Below are 17,239 nucleotides of genomic sequence, written 5' to 3'. Positions count from 1 at the left end.
GGGTTCAAACCCACGTCACAGGAGTGACTTGAGCCACAGCAGTGACAACATTGAATCCTTAACTGCTGTGCCACCACAGAACTGTCAATATTTTAGCTTGTTTCTGTGTATCACTAGCCTAAAGAAGATCGTCCTAAGACCCATAATGGCAGACAGGTCTCATTATGTGGCCAAAATATGAGGACCAGGTTGCTCCCTAAAACGCTGGGCCTAAAAGGATGCGAAGGCCAAGAACAAGCTCAGTGGGAAGGAGAGTTATCTCTGATGAGCAATAACTGCCAAGGGCACAAAGCAAGTAACTGCAGGAGCACATATCTGTTTGCAGACTTACCGAGACAAGGATTTTAAACTCATAATTTGCCTATATAAGTGTTTCAGTGTTTTCTTTACCATGCCTAGGAGTTTCCGTCGTGGCTCAGTAGAAACGATTCCACCAGTATTCATAAGGTTGTGGTTTGATCCCTGGCCTTGCTCAGTGAGTTAAGGATTTGGCGTTGCTGTGAGCTGTGGTCCTTAGCCTTTTCTTTTTTATTTTGACTGTAGCCTGCAGCGTGCAAAAGTTCCTGGGGCAAGGATCAAACCTTCACTATAGCTGTAACCAGAGCCACAGCAGTGACAATGCCGGATCCTTAACCCACTGAGCCACTAGGGAACTCCTCATCGGCCTTTTCAAACATTTTAGAAATCTGAAAAACTTCAATTTTGGAAACCCAAAATTATATGTTAACCAATTTTATTTTAATATATCTGTTAATCAATCTATACTATACCAATAGCATATAGGCGTTTATCCTTTTCTGTATTATTATTATGAAAAATAATCTTTTCCAAAATAGAATCCTTATCTCGTACAGATACATAACAGAAATACTGACAGATGAAATATGATGTCTGTGATATGTTTCAAAATATTATAAGGGTTGGAGATTGTAAGGTAATGGGTAAAACAAGATGAAACAAGACAAGCCACTGGTGACCGGGCAAGCTGGACACAGGAGACCAGGCTCACTGTGCTATTCTCTCTACCTTTTTATCTAGTGGATAATTCCCATAACCAAAATCTTTACAAATTATTTAATCTCAAAACACAAATATCCTCTAGAAAATCAAGGAGTTCCAAAGGACCTTAAAGATCACCTATTTCCAACTTCTCAACTAGTACAGGATTCCTTCTATGGCACCTTACAGAGCAGCCAGCCAGCCTAAGCTGGTCCATCCCCAGAGGTAATGGTACTTGCTACCTCTCTGTTCTTATAAAACAGAACGTTTTTCTTTATACTGAACTGAAATGTGGCTCCCGATAACTTTAATTGGTCTTAGTCTGTCCTCCCTTGGCCTTTAGATATTAATACCAGAAAGTATGCCTTTCCTTCTTTCCAGCAGAAAAGAGCACAAAAGTTGGCTCTTCTCCACATGTTACCCATCACTGTACCCATTCCATTTGCAACAGAGACGTAAATATTTTTAAAATGCTCTATAGGCAGTTCCCTGGTGGCCTAGCAGTTAAGGATCTAGGGTTGCCACTGCTGTGGCTGGGATCCCTGGCCCAGGAACTTCTGAAAGTTGCAGGTATGGCCAAAAAAAAAAAAAAAAAAAAAAGCCTAAAGGTAGGACAAAGGAGGTAAGAAATACAGAGTCCTGGGCGGCCTACATGGCTTGGTTCTCCGGGATACTAAGCTGCCACCAAGGCAACAAGGGCTTCTCATGTGCTGCAGCATGGCTCTAGGTTAGAAGTTTACATTCCTCCCGTCTCAAAATCTCATTTTAAACCAACCATATCATCTGTTAGTTTCTCACCATTATTACTCCAGCATGGAAAAGCGACATCTACTCTTGAGTTTCTTTTCTCTCCTCTCAAAAAAGTATGATCACATAGCTTTTCTGCAATGGCTATACACAAATCCTATCTACCTGCTAAGTCCCAGCTTTCTTTCCATTCCCTCCAGGAAGCCACGTCTAACCATCTCACATGGCAAACCTTTCTCCATAAACCTCTTTTAACACTATTTACTCCTTTGATACTTCCTCAAGTCTTTCCCTAGAGCAGAATTCTCCTTTCAGGGAGTGTGTGCCTTGTCACTGGATCATGATGATAAGAAACCCTTTCAGGAGGGCTTAGAGGGCAAGGGGCAGTTACAAAAGTAAGAAAAAACTATCATTTATAGAATGTCTACTTTATGTTGAGTATTCTACTTTTTTTTTAAGAGCTGTACCTACAGCACATGGATGTTCCCAGGCTAGGGGTCGAACTGGAGCTGCAGCTATGGCCTGCACCACAGCCACAGCAATATAGGATCCAGGCCACTTCTGTGACCTATACCACAGCTAATGGCCATGCTGGATCCCCGACCCACTGAGTGAGGCCAGGGATCAAACCCATATCCTCACGGATACTAGTCAGATTCGTTACCACTGAGCGGATGGGAACTCTCAAGTATTTCACATATTTTACCTCTACGTAAACTGACACTTAGAAAAGTGGCCTACCAAAGGTTATAGAACTATTAGATCAAGCCATATAAAACTGACATTTTTATAGATCGAAATGGCCATCCATATATTAGGAATTTCATATAAATGAATCTAAGAGTAAGTGATGGAATAAGAATTTAAACTCATAGATTAGATTGTCAGTTTGTCTATGCTTTTTCTACATCATGCAACTGCCCCCCACCCCCCCCAAATAAGGGCTAAGTAGGAGGTCAGGGCTAGAGCTATGCATTCCAATCATTAATAGCTAAAACCATGAGAAGAGTCAGTCCTTGAGGAAACATGGAGAAGAAAAGGCAAAAGGACAAAGGCTAAACTAGGAAATATTTCTGGTTGAGGGATGGCAACAACAGCAGCAATAGCAAAAGGATTCAAGTTCAATGACCAACTTGAGAACCTACAGGATACCATGAATCATGCCAGCCAGGATTGCAGGGAAATCAGGGAAAGGAGCAGTAACTGGTGCAAGTGAATGACAGGAGAGTAATCAGTATCCACAGGTCAAAGGAGCTAACAGGTTTTTTGTTGTTGTTGTTGTTTTTGTCTGCATCTGTGGCACGTGCAAGTTCCAAGGCCAGGGTTCGAATCCACATCACAGCAGTGTCCCAAGCCACAGCAGTAACAATGCCAGATACTTAACCCACAGAGCCATATGGGAACACCAGAAGCTAACAAATTTTTTTTTGTCTTTTTGCCTTTTCTTGGGCTGCTCCCACGGCATATGGAGGTTCTCAGGCTAGGGGTCGAATCGGAGCTGTAGCCGCTGGCCTACACCAGAGCCTCAGCAACGTGGGATCTGAGCTGCATCTGCAACCTACACCACAGCTCATGGCAACACCGGATCGTTAACCCACTGAGCAAGGCCAGGGATCGAACCCGAAACCTTGTGGTTCCTAGTCGGATACATTAACCACTGCGCCACGACGGGAACTCTAAGAAGCTAACAAGTTTTTTTTAAAAATTAAGTATAGTTGATTTACAGTGTTGTGCCAATTTCTGCTGTACAGCAAAGTGACCCAGTTATACACATATACATTCTTTTCCCTGTATTATCTTCTATAATGTTCCATCCCAAGAGTTTGGATATAATTCCCTGTGTTATATTCAATAGGACCTCATTGCTTATCCATTGTAAATGTAGTAGTTTGCAGCTACTAACCCCAAACTCCCCATCCAGCCTCCCCTCTCTCTTCTCCACACCCTCTCCAGTATGTTATTTGTAAACTTACTAAGCATGGCCATTCCGACTGGTGTGGGGTAGTACCTCATTACAGTTTTGATTTGCATTTCTCTAATAGTGATGTTGAGCATCTTTCCTTTTCTCCAAAGCAGGGTCCATAGCTCACGGCAATGCCGGATCCTTAACCCACCGAGCAAGACCAGGGATGAAACTGTATCCTCACGGATACTAGTCGGGTTCGTAACTTGCTGAGGCACAAAGGGAACTCCTTGAGCATCTTTTCATGTGCCTACTGGCCATCTGTACATCTTCTTTGTAGAAATGTGTATTTACGTCTGCCTGTTTTTTGACTGGGTTGTTTTTTTGTTGTTGAGTTCTATGAGTTGTTTGTATATTTTGGAGATTAAGCCCTTGTTGGTTGGTTGTATCATTTGCAAAGATTTTCTCCCATTCTGTGGGTTGTCTTTTTTTTTTTTTTTTTTATGGTTTCCTTTGCAGTGAAAAAGCTTTTAAGTTTAATGAGGTCCCACTGGTTTATTTTTGTTTTTATTGTAATTATTCAAGGAGGTGGATCAAACAAGATATTTTGTGATTTATGTCAAAGAGCGTTCTGCCTATGTTTTCCTCTAGGAGTTTTACTGTATCCGGCCTTATGTTTAGGTCTTTAATCCATTCTGAGTTGATTTTTGTGTATGGTGTTAGAGAACATTCTAATTTATGTGTAGCTGCCCAATTTTCCAGTAGCACTTACTGAAGAGACTGTCTTTCCTCCACTGTATGTTCTTGCCTCCTTTGTCATAGATTAGTTGGCCATATGTTCTTGGGTTTACTTCTGGCTTTCTAGCCTATTCCACTGATCTGTATTTTTGTTTTTATGCCAATACCATGGTGTTTTGATTACTGTAGCTTTGTAGTATAGTTTGAAGTTGGGAAGCATGATTCTTCCACTTCTGTTTTTCTTTTTCAATATTGCTTTAGCTATTTGGGGTCTTCTGTGTTGCTACAAAAATTTTTAAGTATTTTGTTCTAGTTCTATGAAGAACACCATTGTTAACTTGAAAGGGATTGCACTGAAACTGTAGACAGGCTTGGGAATTACAGTCATTTTGACAATATTGATTCTTCCAATCTAAGAGCATGGTATATCTTTTCATCTCTTTGTGTCATCTTTGATTTCTTTCATCAGCATCTTATAATTTTCAGAGTATAGGTCTTTTGTCTCTTTAGGTAGCTTTATTCCTAGGTATGTAATTCTTTTTGATGCAGTGGTAAATGGGACCGTTTCCCTAATCTCTCTTTCTGGTCTTTCATTGTTAGTATATAGAGATATAATCAATTTCTATATTAATTTTGTATCCTGCCACTTTACCAAATTCATTGATGAGCTCTGATTTCTGGTAGCATCTTTAGAATTTTCTAGGTATAGTATCATGTCATCTGCAAACAGTAATAGTTTCACTTCTTTTCCAATTTGGATTCCTTTCTTCTCTGAGAAATGTGGCTAGGACCTCTAAAACTATGTTGAATAAAAAGGAAATAATATAACAGAATCAAAAATGAAAAATATGTATTCACTCATTCAATAAACATTTGCTGCAATTCTTTAGTCCTGTGCATGAGCTAGGTATACAGAGAAGACATGGCACCTGCCCTCAAGGAAATTTGGGGACTAATGGACAAGACAGGTATGTACACATAAAAGGCCATTAGACCTAGCAAGAGGCTTATCATTGGTGACCTTCAAGAGGGCAGTTTGAGGGAGTTCTCACTGTGGCGCAGCAGAAAGGAATACAACTGGTACCCATGAGGATGCAGGTTCAATCCCTGGCCTCACTCAGTGGGTCAGCAATCTGGTGTTACCATGAGCTGTGGTGTAGGCTGCAGACATGTCTCGGAACCTGTGTTGCTGTGGCTGTGGCATAGGCCAACAGCTGTAGCTCTGGTCTGACTCCTAGCCTGAGAACTTCCATATGCCATGCATGCGGCCCTTAAAAGCAACAAAAAAGAAGAAGAAGAAGAAAAAAAAAAAAAAACCAAGAGGACAGGTTGGAGGGCACAGTGCAGAGGTTTCAAGGGAAGAGTGTGGCATGGCAGCAGAGGTAATCAAAGAAATAAGATCATAGTGAGTGATATGCAGCAGCATCAAGGGAGGCTGTCACAAGCTTATGCCAGCTGTTCTTTTATTAAGGCTTCATAAAAGAATAACCACTGCATGACCAACTGATGCCCAGCCATAAGGGGGAAAGAGGTTGAGAGAGAGGGAGTACAGAGAGCTAAAAATCAGGTCTACATATTCCTACTTACTCCTTGCTATGGCTGGGAAATGCTAAAGAAGGGCTAGGGAAATAAGGCATCAGGTTTTTATTTGTCTGTTTGTGGCTGCACCCGAGCATGCAGAAGTTCCCAGGCCAGGGACTGAATCTGAGTCACAGCAGTGACAAGGCCAAATTCTTAACTCTAGGTCACCAGGGAACTCCAAGCTATCAATTTTTTTTTTTTTTTCTTTTTCAGCCGCCCCACAGCATATACAGTTCCCAGGCCAGAGAACAGATCTGAGCTGCAGTTGTGACTTGCAACACAACTGTGGCAACACCGGATCCTTAACCTACTTTGCCAGTCCGGGGATTGAGCCTGTGTCCTGGCACTGCAGAGATACTGATGCTATTGTGCCCCAGTGGGAATTCCCGAGGCATGAGTTTTGTCAGGGATGAAGGGTTTCTACCTATATCAGAGAGATGGCCATGGAAATCCAGACACTGTTGGTTGCCTATTATTGTTTTCTATGTCTGAAAATCTGTTTGTTTTGTAAATAGATTCATTTGTAAATTCATTTTTTTAAATTTCACATGTAAGTGATGTCACTTTTTTTTTTTTCTCTGTCTGACTTACTTCACTTAGTGTAATATTCTCTAGGTTCATTCCTGTTACTGCAAATGGCAATGTTTCATTCTCTTTTATGGCTAATATTCCATTGCATATATATAACCACATCTTCTTAAACCAATCTTCTGTCGATTGGCACTTGGGTTGTTTCCATGTCTTGGCTTTTGTAAATAGTGCCACTGTAAACGTTGGGATACATCTATCTTTTCAACTTATTGTTTTTTTGTTTTATTTCGTTTTTTGCTTTTTAGGGCTGCCCTGTAGCATATGTAGGCTAGGGGTCAAATCAGAGCCATAGTCCTGGCCACACCCACAGCCATGCCACGCCAGATCTGAGCCACATCTGCGAACTACACCACAGTTCACAGCAATGCCAAATCCTTAACACACTGAGCAAGGCCAGGGATCGAACCCGTGTCCTCATGGATGCTAGTCGGATTCGTTTCCGCCAAACCACGATGGGAACTCCCAAATTATAGTTTTCATCTTTTCCAGATGTATCCCCAGGAGTGGGATTGCTGTATTATATGGTAGCTCTATTTCCAGTTTGTTTGTTTGTCTGTTTTGTTTTTTAGGGCCGCACCAGCGGCATATGGAGGTTTCCAGGCTAGGGGTCCGACTGCACTTAGAGCTGCCAGCCTATGGCCCAGCCACAGCAACATCAGATCCCAGCCACATCTGTGACCTACACCACAGCTCACGGCAACGCCAGATCCTTAACCCATTGAGCATGGCCAGGGACTGAACCTGCAACTTCATGGTTCTTAGGTTTGTTTCTGCTGTGCCACAACAGGAACTCCTCTAGTTTTTTTAAGGAAACTCTATACTATTTTCCAGAGTAGCTGTACCAATTTATTTCCTACCAAGAGTGTAGGAGGGGTCCCTTTTCTCCACATCCACAGCATCTATTACTTATAGACATTTTGATGATGGTTATTCTGACCAGTGAGAGATGATACTTCATTGTGGATTTGATTTGCATTTTTCAAATAATTAGCAATCCTGAGCATCTTTTCATTTGCCTGGTGGCCATCTGTATATCTTCTCTGGAGAAATGTCTATTTAGGTCTTCTGGGCATGGCATGTATTATATTATTGTGGCCAATGAGGCATGAGAGTAAGTCTGTTGGGCTGCTTCTGAGGAATTGTTTCTCATTCCTCAGAAGGAACCAATATCTATGCTATGTGATGATGAGACCTGCCACAGCTATCTTGCACTGTGACCTTGAGGACAAAAGCCAGTACAGCATGCTAGGGAGGAGAGTGTCAAAAGATGGGGAAAGCCTGGGTTATTATTATTTTTTTTTCTCTTTTTGCCTTTTCTTGAGCCGCTCCCACGGCATATGGAGGTTCCCAGGCTAGGGGTCTAATCAGAGCTGTAGCCGCCGGCCTACACCACAGCCACAGCAATGCAGGATCCAAGCCAAATCTGCGACCTACACCACAGCTCACAGCAACACTGAATCCTTAACCCACTGAGCAAGGCCAGGGATCGAACCCACAACCTCACGGTTCCTAGTCAGTTCGTTAACCAATGAGCCATGACGGGAACTCTGAGGCTGGGTTCTTGATTTTTATTTTTTTGTTCCTTGTTAAAGGTTTCATTCACTTATTAAATTTAAAAAATATTTTTAGAATAATTCCAGATTTAATAAAAAATTATAAAGAGAGTTCAGAAATTGTCCATACGCCCCTCGGCCAACTTCAGTTTACACTTTCTTGGATTTCACTCGTCTTCACAGTCCTGGAGATAACCAAGGGCACCACACTGACCGAGTGGCCGCCTCAGTTTTTGTTTTAGTCTCCCGTGTTGACCTCATTTCCAAATCACTAAATGAGTCTGATCTGGAATCACATAAACCTGAACGTCTTGCTAAGTGAAGCGGTACGCTTTCCCAATTACCGAAGCCATTGTCGGGTGGACGTTCTGTCACTAACAACCAAAAGTATCCTCCGTGATTCCCTGAGACCCTCAGGTAAGGAGGAGGGACCTACAACCAGCCCTCCGATATTCCTAGGAGGATTAAGTGCCCCTTAATGAACGCCTTCTTCCGTGCATGTCCCCCGATCCCGCTCCCAAACTCCACTCCATATATTTCGTACTGGCTGCACCGAGGTACTCACTCCACCCAGATGACGGATATAGCGCTGAGGCTCACACAGCACCTACCACACAGGAGACACCCGTAAACCACAGATCCCTCGGCACTCATCTACGACTCGTGCACACTGGGGCTCTGGCCTTCTGTGCTCATCTTTACGTCTCCAGTTGACAGAATATCCACATCACACGTCGCCTAGTCCACGAAGACCACCCTGGGGCACTCCTAACACTCAGGGGAGCTGACCCCCATGTTCCCACGACAGTCTTCTGCTGAAGCCCTTGTCAGACTAAACTCAATCACATGTCCACACGTCTGCCTGCCTTACTGGGAGCTCTTTGGAGCAGAGACTGTAACGAATTCATTATTGAATCCTCAGTGTTTTGCAATAAGGGCCAGTATATTCACTCTACCAATGTTTACTAAGGAGCAGCTAGGCAGTAGGCAATGAACGAAAGGCTGTGGCTAACACGATAAATAAGGCACAGTCACTCCTCTCAAGGAACTCGGACTGAAGAGGGGACTGGGTGAAAGGAAGATGTGAAACTCTATGTGAAAAGTACAACATGCCAAACAATCGTGGAGGCCTATGCCCCAGCCCCGCCAGACCAGCAACTGAGACCCGGTTGAACCACGCAGAATCACCTCCCTCACCTGGTCCCTGGACCCACCTTGGCTAGCAATGAATCCGTCTCTGAAACTCAGCAGGGACAGGACTGGTGCTCCTGATCTGTGGATGACTTGCACCGGAGCCCTAGGATTCAGAACAAATGCGGCAATTTCACATTTTTTTCTTCAAAAGCAATGCTTGGCAATATTCAACATTCAGTAATAACCGCACACGGGACAAACGTGGACAGAGATTAAACTTTCATACGGTTCTTTCCCGGCAAGATCTTTAAAAGACAGACCAAGGTCATGTGTGAAGAACTACCTTGGAGTGACTCGAAACACGTCTCTAAACACGTCACTGAGCTGAATGAACCGAGTCATGACCAATATCTCCAGTTTCTAGTGGACGCCTGACAAGGGTTTAACAATGTTAACACTATGTTAATCTTTCTACTTACAGAAAGTTGTGAAATATTAAAATTTTCAGAACTCTGCAAAATGAAAGAATCAATTTCATGGGTGATTTTATAACAATGATCAGACTCCCTATCTCGATGGAGGCAAAAACAAGTACAAAAATAAAGTACCTTAAGTAAGGGAAGAAAAGGTGTAAGCTGGTCACTCTGTAGCTGAAATCTTTTCCCTGCTCTTGGAATGAAGTCCAAACTCCTTGGGACGGTACATAAGTCCTTTCTAAGCAAACTCCTGTTTTCCTATCTGGCACCACTTCTCTGTTGGCAGGGCACACACCTGCCATGCTGAATACGCAGAGGTCCCTTCAAGTGCCACACTTTCACAAGCCTTCACACTTCTCTAGATGCTATTCTACCAGAGGCAGGTCCTTCTTTACTTGGTAATTTTCTACTGAACGAGATGCAATTAAAGCCTCATATCCTTGCAGAAGCAGCCTCACCTTCTCTTTCCCTTTTTGGTGCTTCCTCAAGTTCCTGGGTGTGGCCCGGTCAGATCACCGACCATATCGTATCACAACCGTCTTCTACCTGTCTATATTTAGTATTCGACTCCAACTGCCTCGATGGCAGAGTCTTTATCTTTTTTTTTTTTTCTTTTTATGGCCACACCTGCAGGACATGTAAGTACCCAGGCTAGAGGTTGAATCAGAGCTGTAGCTGAAGGCCTAAGCCACAGCCACAGCAATACTGGATCCAGGCTGCATCTGTGACCTACACCACAGCTTGTGGCAATGCTGGATCCTTAACCCACTAAGCGAGGCCAAGAATATAGCCCACACCCTCACAGACACTTTGTCAGGTTCTTTACCCACAGAGCCACAATGGGAACTCCCAGAGTCTTTTTGAAGCCATTCAATAAATATCAGTTAAACAAAGGCAGGAAACAGAAGAAGGGCCAGAATTACACAAGTTGTTAAATCATGGGACAAAGAGGTTGTTTATTCTCATTGGATATCTTTAAGACCAGGATAAAGCCTAATAAAGGTCATGATCAAAGCCAAATAATCAGAGCTGGCTTGCCTGCACCAAAAATGATCAATCTTAGGCCAACCCAGATCAAACACCATGGAGAAAATTACCAAGCTCCTTAAAATTAAAAGTTTACACAATCACTGTAAGTGAAATACTAGTTCACTATTTAAGCTTAACTTTCAAAACAACCATGACAATTATGACTATGAATCAAATTACCCTTTAATGTGATTCCAGGAATAATAAGATCAATCAGACAATTCACTCTAGAAAACCTTTATAAATGAAAAAATATACCCTTGATTCAAAAGTCATCTATGTGCTACACTAAGTCACTGTGAAAGCCAATAAAAATTTCCACTCTGCAGAAGACCTGCACATGCAAACGAATGGTGACTCACCTCGGATTCCTCACATCCAGCTGATAAATGTTTCCATCCTGTGTCCCAGCCAAGAGCAAGAAGCCAGAGAGAAAAGTACAGCAGTTGAAGGCATCTGAGCCAATAAAGAGGAACACCTGGGAACAAGGAGGAGCCAAAGATGCTATTTAAGGATTGTTTTCAGGAATAAAGGGGCAACATGAGAGGGATAATTTTACTATTATTTTTAGAGAGAATTTCTTTCTTCCCTCTTTAAGCTCTCCCGATCTAAACCAAGCATTCACCAGCAACTGAGAAGGAGGCATTTCCAGGATTTTAGGAACCCGAGGCTGGCTGAGGACTGAAGCAGGGTATGTAGTATCACAGTTTGAGGTAGCAGTTTTCACATTATTCACCCTCAAACATTGAGTAATGGGATCCTCAACACCAAAAATCTTCCTTTTTTTTTTTTTTTTTTTGCTTTTTAGGGCCCCACCCACAGCATGTGGAAGTTCCCAGGAGGGGGTCGAATCAGAGCTGCAGCTGCCAGCCTATGGCACAGGCGCAGCAACATGGGATCTGAGCCTTGTCTGCGACCTACACCACTGCTCAGGGCAACAGTGGATCCTTAACCCACTGAGCAGAGCCAGGGATCGAACCCGCATCCTCATGGTTCCTAGTTGGGTTCGTTAACCACTGAGCCACAAAGGGAACTCCCCAAAATCTTTCCTTTTCCTCTTTTCAGTTCAACTCTCATTTGATAAACACTTGCAAGCCACACATTTAAGTCTTCTTCATGTCACTACTAATAATCCTTTGAAGGACATGAAAAAAACTTAAAGTGGCAATTTAAAGAATCATAATTCACCTCATGGACCTGAAAAACAAAACCAAATCAGATTTTTATTTATTTCTTACTGTTAGTTCAAATGTTAATTTCACCCTCAAAAATTCTAAAAAAGAAAAAAAACAAAGACCCTCAATTTCCCTTTGGAAGTAAAAGCATGGAAATTCAGAATGCAAAGGCAAAATGATTAAAAAAAAAAAAAAGTGATGTTAGGAGTTCCCGTCGTGGCGCAGTGGTTAATGAACCCGACTAAGAACCATGAGGTTGCGGGTTCGATCCCTGCCCTTGCTCAGTGGGTTAAGGATCCGGCGTTGCCGTGAGCTGTGGTGTAGGCCGGTGGCCACAGCTCTGATTAGCCCCCTTGCCTGGGAACCTCCATATGCTGCGGCCCTAGAAAAAAGACAAAAAAAAAATGTTCCCAGAACAAATTCTGAAAATAGAAACATTACAAGTTCAATGAAGTAGTGAAATGAAATTAAAATATAAAGCCTGTGGGCAAGCCAAATCATTAAAGTTGTTTGGCTGATGATGACAGGAGCTGGAAGGAAATTTAGAAAGTCTAATCTCAAGGAACTGGGAGGTTTTTTTTTTTTTTTTGCTTGTTTTTGTTTTAGGGCCGCACCCACAGCATATCGAAGTTCGCAGGCTAGGGGTCTAATCGGAGCTGTAGCCGCCGGCCTACACCACAGCCACAGCAACGTGGGATCCGAGCCGCATCTGCAACCTACCCCACAGCTCATGGCAACACTGGATCCTTAACCTACCAAGCGAGGTCAGAAATCGAACCTGCATCCTCATGGATACTAGTAGGATTTGTTTCTGCTTTGCCATGACGAGAACTCCAGAACTTGGAGTTTATTTAAGAGCATAGTCTGCTTGGCAAACTAAATCCAACTAATTCTTCTATAAAAGACATTCTGGTCATTAATCGGTTTAGAGCCCTGAATGCAAAAGTGCTTTACTCAGAAAGTCTTCACCTGACCTCACGGGTAGAAGGGAGTCTACCGAGCCTCATCCTTTTACACACAGCACCCTAAGGCCCAGGGAAGTGACTTGCTAAAGGTCCACGAAGCAGTAGGACACTTAACCTCATCACACGACCCTACGTGGTCAGTTCTTCTATGCCCAGTTTACTGATGAGGACACAGAGGCTCGGAGTTTATGTAACTGTCCAATGCTGTAGCCATTCAGAACAGCGAGGGTTTAAATGCTGCCCTCATTCCACAGCCCATGCTCTCCATCACCATACTGTACTGCTTCTCCTCATGCAGCTTCCTCAAAAGAATACAGGGAGAAAGTAGAAAGGTTTTCAAAGCAGCTTTCTAAGAATGAGGGTGACCCAGGTTGCACCAAAGTTCAGAGGGCACAGAAGAACCACTTGCCGGCTGCCTGCTCTGCAGTCCCACACACTGAAGTTTCTTATCTTCCCGGGCCAACAGCAGCATTTTCGACTCTGTTCCAACCTCCCGTTCGCCTGCGTGATAGATAAGTCATGTCAATAATGGAGTTGATCAGCTGGCTGTACCCAGAAAGCACAGCTATTACTGATGGCTGTTGACTGAATTGTCCTGTTAGTGATTTGCATTTTTTTTTTTTTTGTCTCTTCTAGGGCCGCACCCACGGCACATGGAGGATCCCAGGCTAGGGGGCTACTCGGAGCTATAGCCGATGGCCTACACCACAGCCACAGCAATGCAGGATCCCGAGCCACGTCTGTGACCTACACCACAGCTCACGGCAACACCAGATCCTTAACCCACTGAGCGAGGCCAGGGATGGAACCTGTAACCTCAGGGTTCCTAGGTGGATTCGTTAACCACTGAGCCATGACGGGAACTCCTAAGGCCACTTTTCAACTGAGACCTGAATGGTAAACAGAAGCCAGCCATGTAAAGAGTTTCAGGAGGTACATTCCAGACTAAGAGAAGAAGGCAAAGCCCAGGAGGCTGGTAAAGTCTGTTGTGCTGAAAGAACAGAGACCTATGGCTGAAACACAATGGACCCAGCAGAGGGGGGTATGATATGAGGCTGGAGAGGACTGTAGGGGTTAAAAAGCATGAGTCTGTAATAAGACACAGGAAGAGGTTAGGATTTTAACATAAGGTTGTCCCTCATTATCTTGGGGGATTGCACCAGAGACACCGAAATCCACAGATGCTCAAGTCCCCACAGCCGGCCCTTCGTATCTGAGGGTTCCACATCCGCAGATTCAACCAGATCATGTTCCGAATGAGGAACCCAAGGATACAGAGGGCCAAATGCACACAGAAAAGGAGGCCACCAGAGGCGAGTAGGGACAAAGGGGAATGATATGACTTGATCTATGCTCTTTAAATGATCGCAATGGTTCCTAAGAGAAGATGGATCACAAACTAGCGCAGGCAACAGATAATGTAGATTAGATCAAGATTCTGGCAGGAGGAAAGGAGAGCTGCAGAGATAGGGCAAGGTGGAAAAACAAGAGAGAATCTTTTTTTTTTTTTGTCTTTTTGCCATTTCTTGGGCTGCTCCCGCAGCATATGGAGGTTCCCAGGCTAGGGGTCGAATCGGAGCTGTAGCCGCCAGCCTACGCCAGAGTCACAGCAACGCGGGATCCGAGCCGCGTCTGCGACCTACACCACAGCTCACGGCAACGCCGGATCCTTAACCCACTGAGCAAGGGCAGGGACCGAACCCGCAACCTCATGGTTCCTAGTCGGATTCGTTAACCACTGCGCCACGACGGGAACTCCAGAGAATCATTTTGAAGGCAGAAATCAGAGACTGCTGATGTGGACGTAAGGAGGGGTGGAAGTGGATCCTGAATGAACCTCAGGCTCTGGGCCTGAGCAAGGACACGGTAGTGCCCTCCACCATGATGGGGAGAAACAGATTTCGGGTGGGGAAAATCAAACACTCCACGTTAAAGAAGGTAAATTCAAGCTATCCACTAGATATCTAAATAGTCTGAAATGCAAGTGAAAAATCTATGCTTTAGATTTTCTTTTGGTGGAGTTCCCATTGTGGCTCAGTGGAAACGAATCCAACTAGCATCCATAAAGATGCAGGTTTGATTTCTGGCCTTGCTCAGTGGGTTAAGGATCCAGCGTTGCCGTGAGCTGCAGTGTAGGTCACAGATGCAGCTCAGATCTCACGTTGCTGTGGCTGTGGTGTAGGCTGGTGGCTACAGCTCCAATTTGACCCCTAGCCTGGGAACTTACATAAGCTGTGGGTGCAGCCCTAAAAAAAAAAGACATGCATTTGGAAATCACCAGCTAAATATAATATCTGAAGTCATGGCAATGATGAGATCACATAGGGAGAAACTGTAGAGCTGAGGGCCCTCCAACATTTAAAGAAAGAAAAGGGGGCTTGTATAAAGAGATTAAGAAGCAGCAGCCAATGAGACAGGAAGAAAAGCAGTGTAGTGTGGTTATAGAAGCCAAGAAAGAAAAGTGTCCTGAAGAGAAGAGTTTACTGTGTTATACCATATTGAAAATTCAGAAAGGCAAGCCCAGAGAGGTAACATTGGATTACACACAACGGAGTCACTTGTCACTCTTTACAAGAGCCACTGCCATTAAGTAGCTGGGGGCAAACTATGCCAGGATGGGTTGAAGAGTAAGTGAGAAGTGAGGAATTAGAGAAAATAAGAACCTTTTCACTTAAATTACTTTAAACCAGCTAATTTTTAAAAGCTCAACCTTATTTTAAATAGTAAATATGAAATCTTGGGTTTGAAGTGAAATGTGTATTAACATATAACTATTTAAAATGTGTATAGGGGAGTTCCCGTCATGGCACAGTGGTTAAGGAATCCGACTGGGAACCATGAGGTTGCAGGTTCGATCCCTGGCCTCACTCATGGGTTAAGGATCTGGCGTTGCTGTGCCTGTGGTGTAGGGCAGTGGCTACAACTCTGATTAGACCCCTAGCCTGGGAACCTCCATATGCTGTGGGAAGTAGCCCTAGAAAAGGCAAAAAGACAAAAATAAAATAAAATGTGTATAGCCTGAAATCTCTTTTTCTTTTGGCTGAACCTGCAGCATGTACTAGTTCCTGGGCCAGAGACTAAATCCATGCCATAGCTACAACCTGAGCCACAGCAGTAATAATGCCAGATCCTTAACCCACTGAGCCACCAGGCAACTCCTAAAACAATTTTATTTACCACTAACTGCACATGTATCACCCTTTGGGAAATAATCCACTAATTTCCCAAGAAGGGCCAGGGATTGTGGGGTAGTCACAACAGTTTTAGTTCTTGGGCCACAGTACATCTATATGGGAAGTTTAAGAGCATGAGGAGAGTACCTGTAGTCTGTCCAAAGTGAGGGGCAAAATTAACCCAAGTGAACTGAAAACCTAATGTCCACACAAAAAACTGCACAGGGATACTGAGAGCAGCTTTATTCATAATTGTCTACATATTGAAACCACAATGACATCCTTCAGCAGATGAATAAATAAACTGAGATACAGCCAGACAATGGAAACTGTTCAACGCTAAAAAGAAATGAGCCCCCAGGTCTGAAAAGACCTGGAGGAATCTTTTTTTTTTTTTTTTGGTCTTTTTGCCATTTTCTTGGGCCGAGCCCACGGCATATGGAGGTTCCCAGGCTAGGGGTCTAGTCAGCTGTAGCCACTGGCCTATGCCAGAGCCACAGCAACACGGGATCAGAGCCGCATCTGCAACCTACACCACAGCTCACGGCTGGATCCTTAACCCACTGAGCAAGGGCAGGGACCGAACCCGCAACCTCATGGTTCCCAGTCGGATTCGTTAACCACTGAGCCACGACAGGAACTCCGACATGAAGGAATCTTAAATGCACATTACTAAGGGAAAGAAGCAAATCTGAAAAGGCTACCTAGTTTATGATTTCAACGGCAACATTCGAGAAAAGGCAAAAAGCATAAATAGTAAAAATATCGGTGGTTGCCAAGGGTTATAGGAGAGAAAGGGATAAACTGGTGGAGCAAAGAGAATTTTTCAAGCAGTAAAACTTCCGTACGAAACTATAGTGATAGACACATGTCATTAAACATTTGTCCAAACCCACAGAATGTGCAAGAACAAGAATGAATCCTAGGAGATCCTGCTGTGGCTCAGCGGGTCAAGAACCTGACTAGCATCCATGGGGATGTGGGTTTGATCCCTGGCTTTGCTCAGTGGGTTAACGATCCAGCAATGCCGTGTGCTGTGGTGCAGGTCTGAGAGGCAGATCCGATCTGGCATTGCCATGGCTGTGGCATAGGCTGCAGCTGCAGCTCTGATTCGATCCCCAGCCCAGGAACTTCCATGTGTCACAGATACAGCCTTAAAAACAAACAACAACAAC

At 43.8% G+C, this 17,239-nt stretch overlaps 1 protein-coding gene across 3 annotated transcripts in view; it reads right to left on the bottom strand.

Moving 5' to 3' along the window:
- Positions 1–17,239, bottom strand: part of PAAF1 (proteasomal ATPase associated factor 1) — a 46,978-nt gene that overhangs the window by 3,526 nt on the left and 26,213 nt on the right. For all 3 annotated transcript variants that reach the window (XM_047752860.1, XM_047752861.1, XM_047752862.1), the window contains 3 exons: positions 13,301–13,392; positions 11,114–11,229; positions 9,327–9,409 (listed from right to left, as the gene is read on the bottom strand). In XM_047752860.1, coding sequence (XP_047608816.1) covers positions 9,327–9,409; positions 11,114–11,229; positions 13,301–13,392 — 291 coding nt within the window. The remainder of the gene's footprint in view (positions 1–9,326; positions 9,410–11,113; positions 11,230–13,300; positions 13,393–17,239) is intronic.

This window comes from Phacochoerus africanus, chromosome 11 (assembly GCF_016906955.1).
Source record: "Phacochoerus africanus isolate WHEZ1 chromosome 11, ROS_Pafr_v1, whole genome shotgun sequence".
In the NCBI taxonomy this organism is placed as follows: domain Eukaryota; kingdom Metazoa; phylum Chordata; class Mammalia; order Artiodactyla; family Suidae; genus Phacochoerus; species Phacochoerus africanus.
This window is presented reverse-complemented; position numbering and strand designations above follow the sequence as displayed.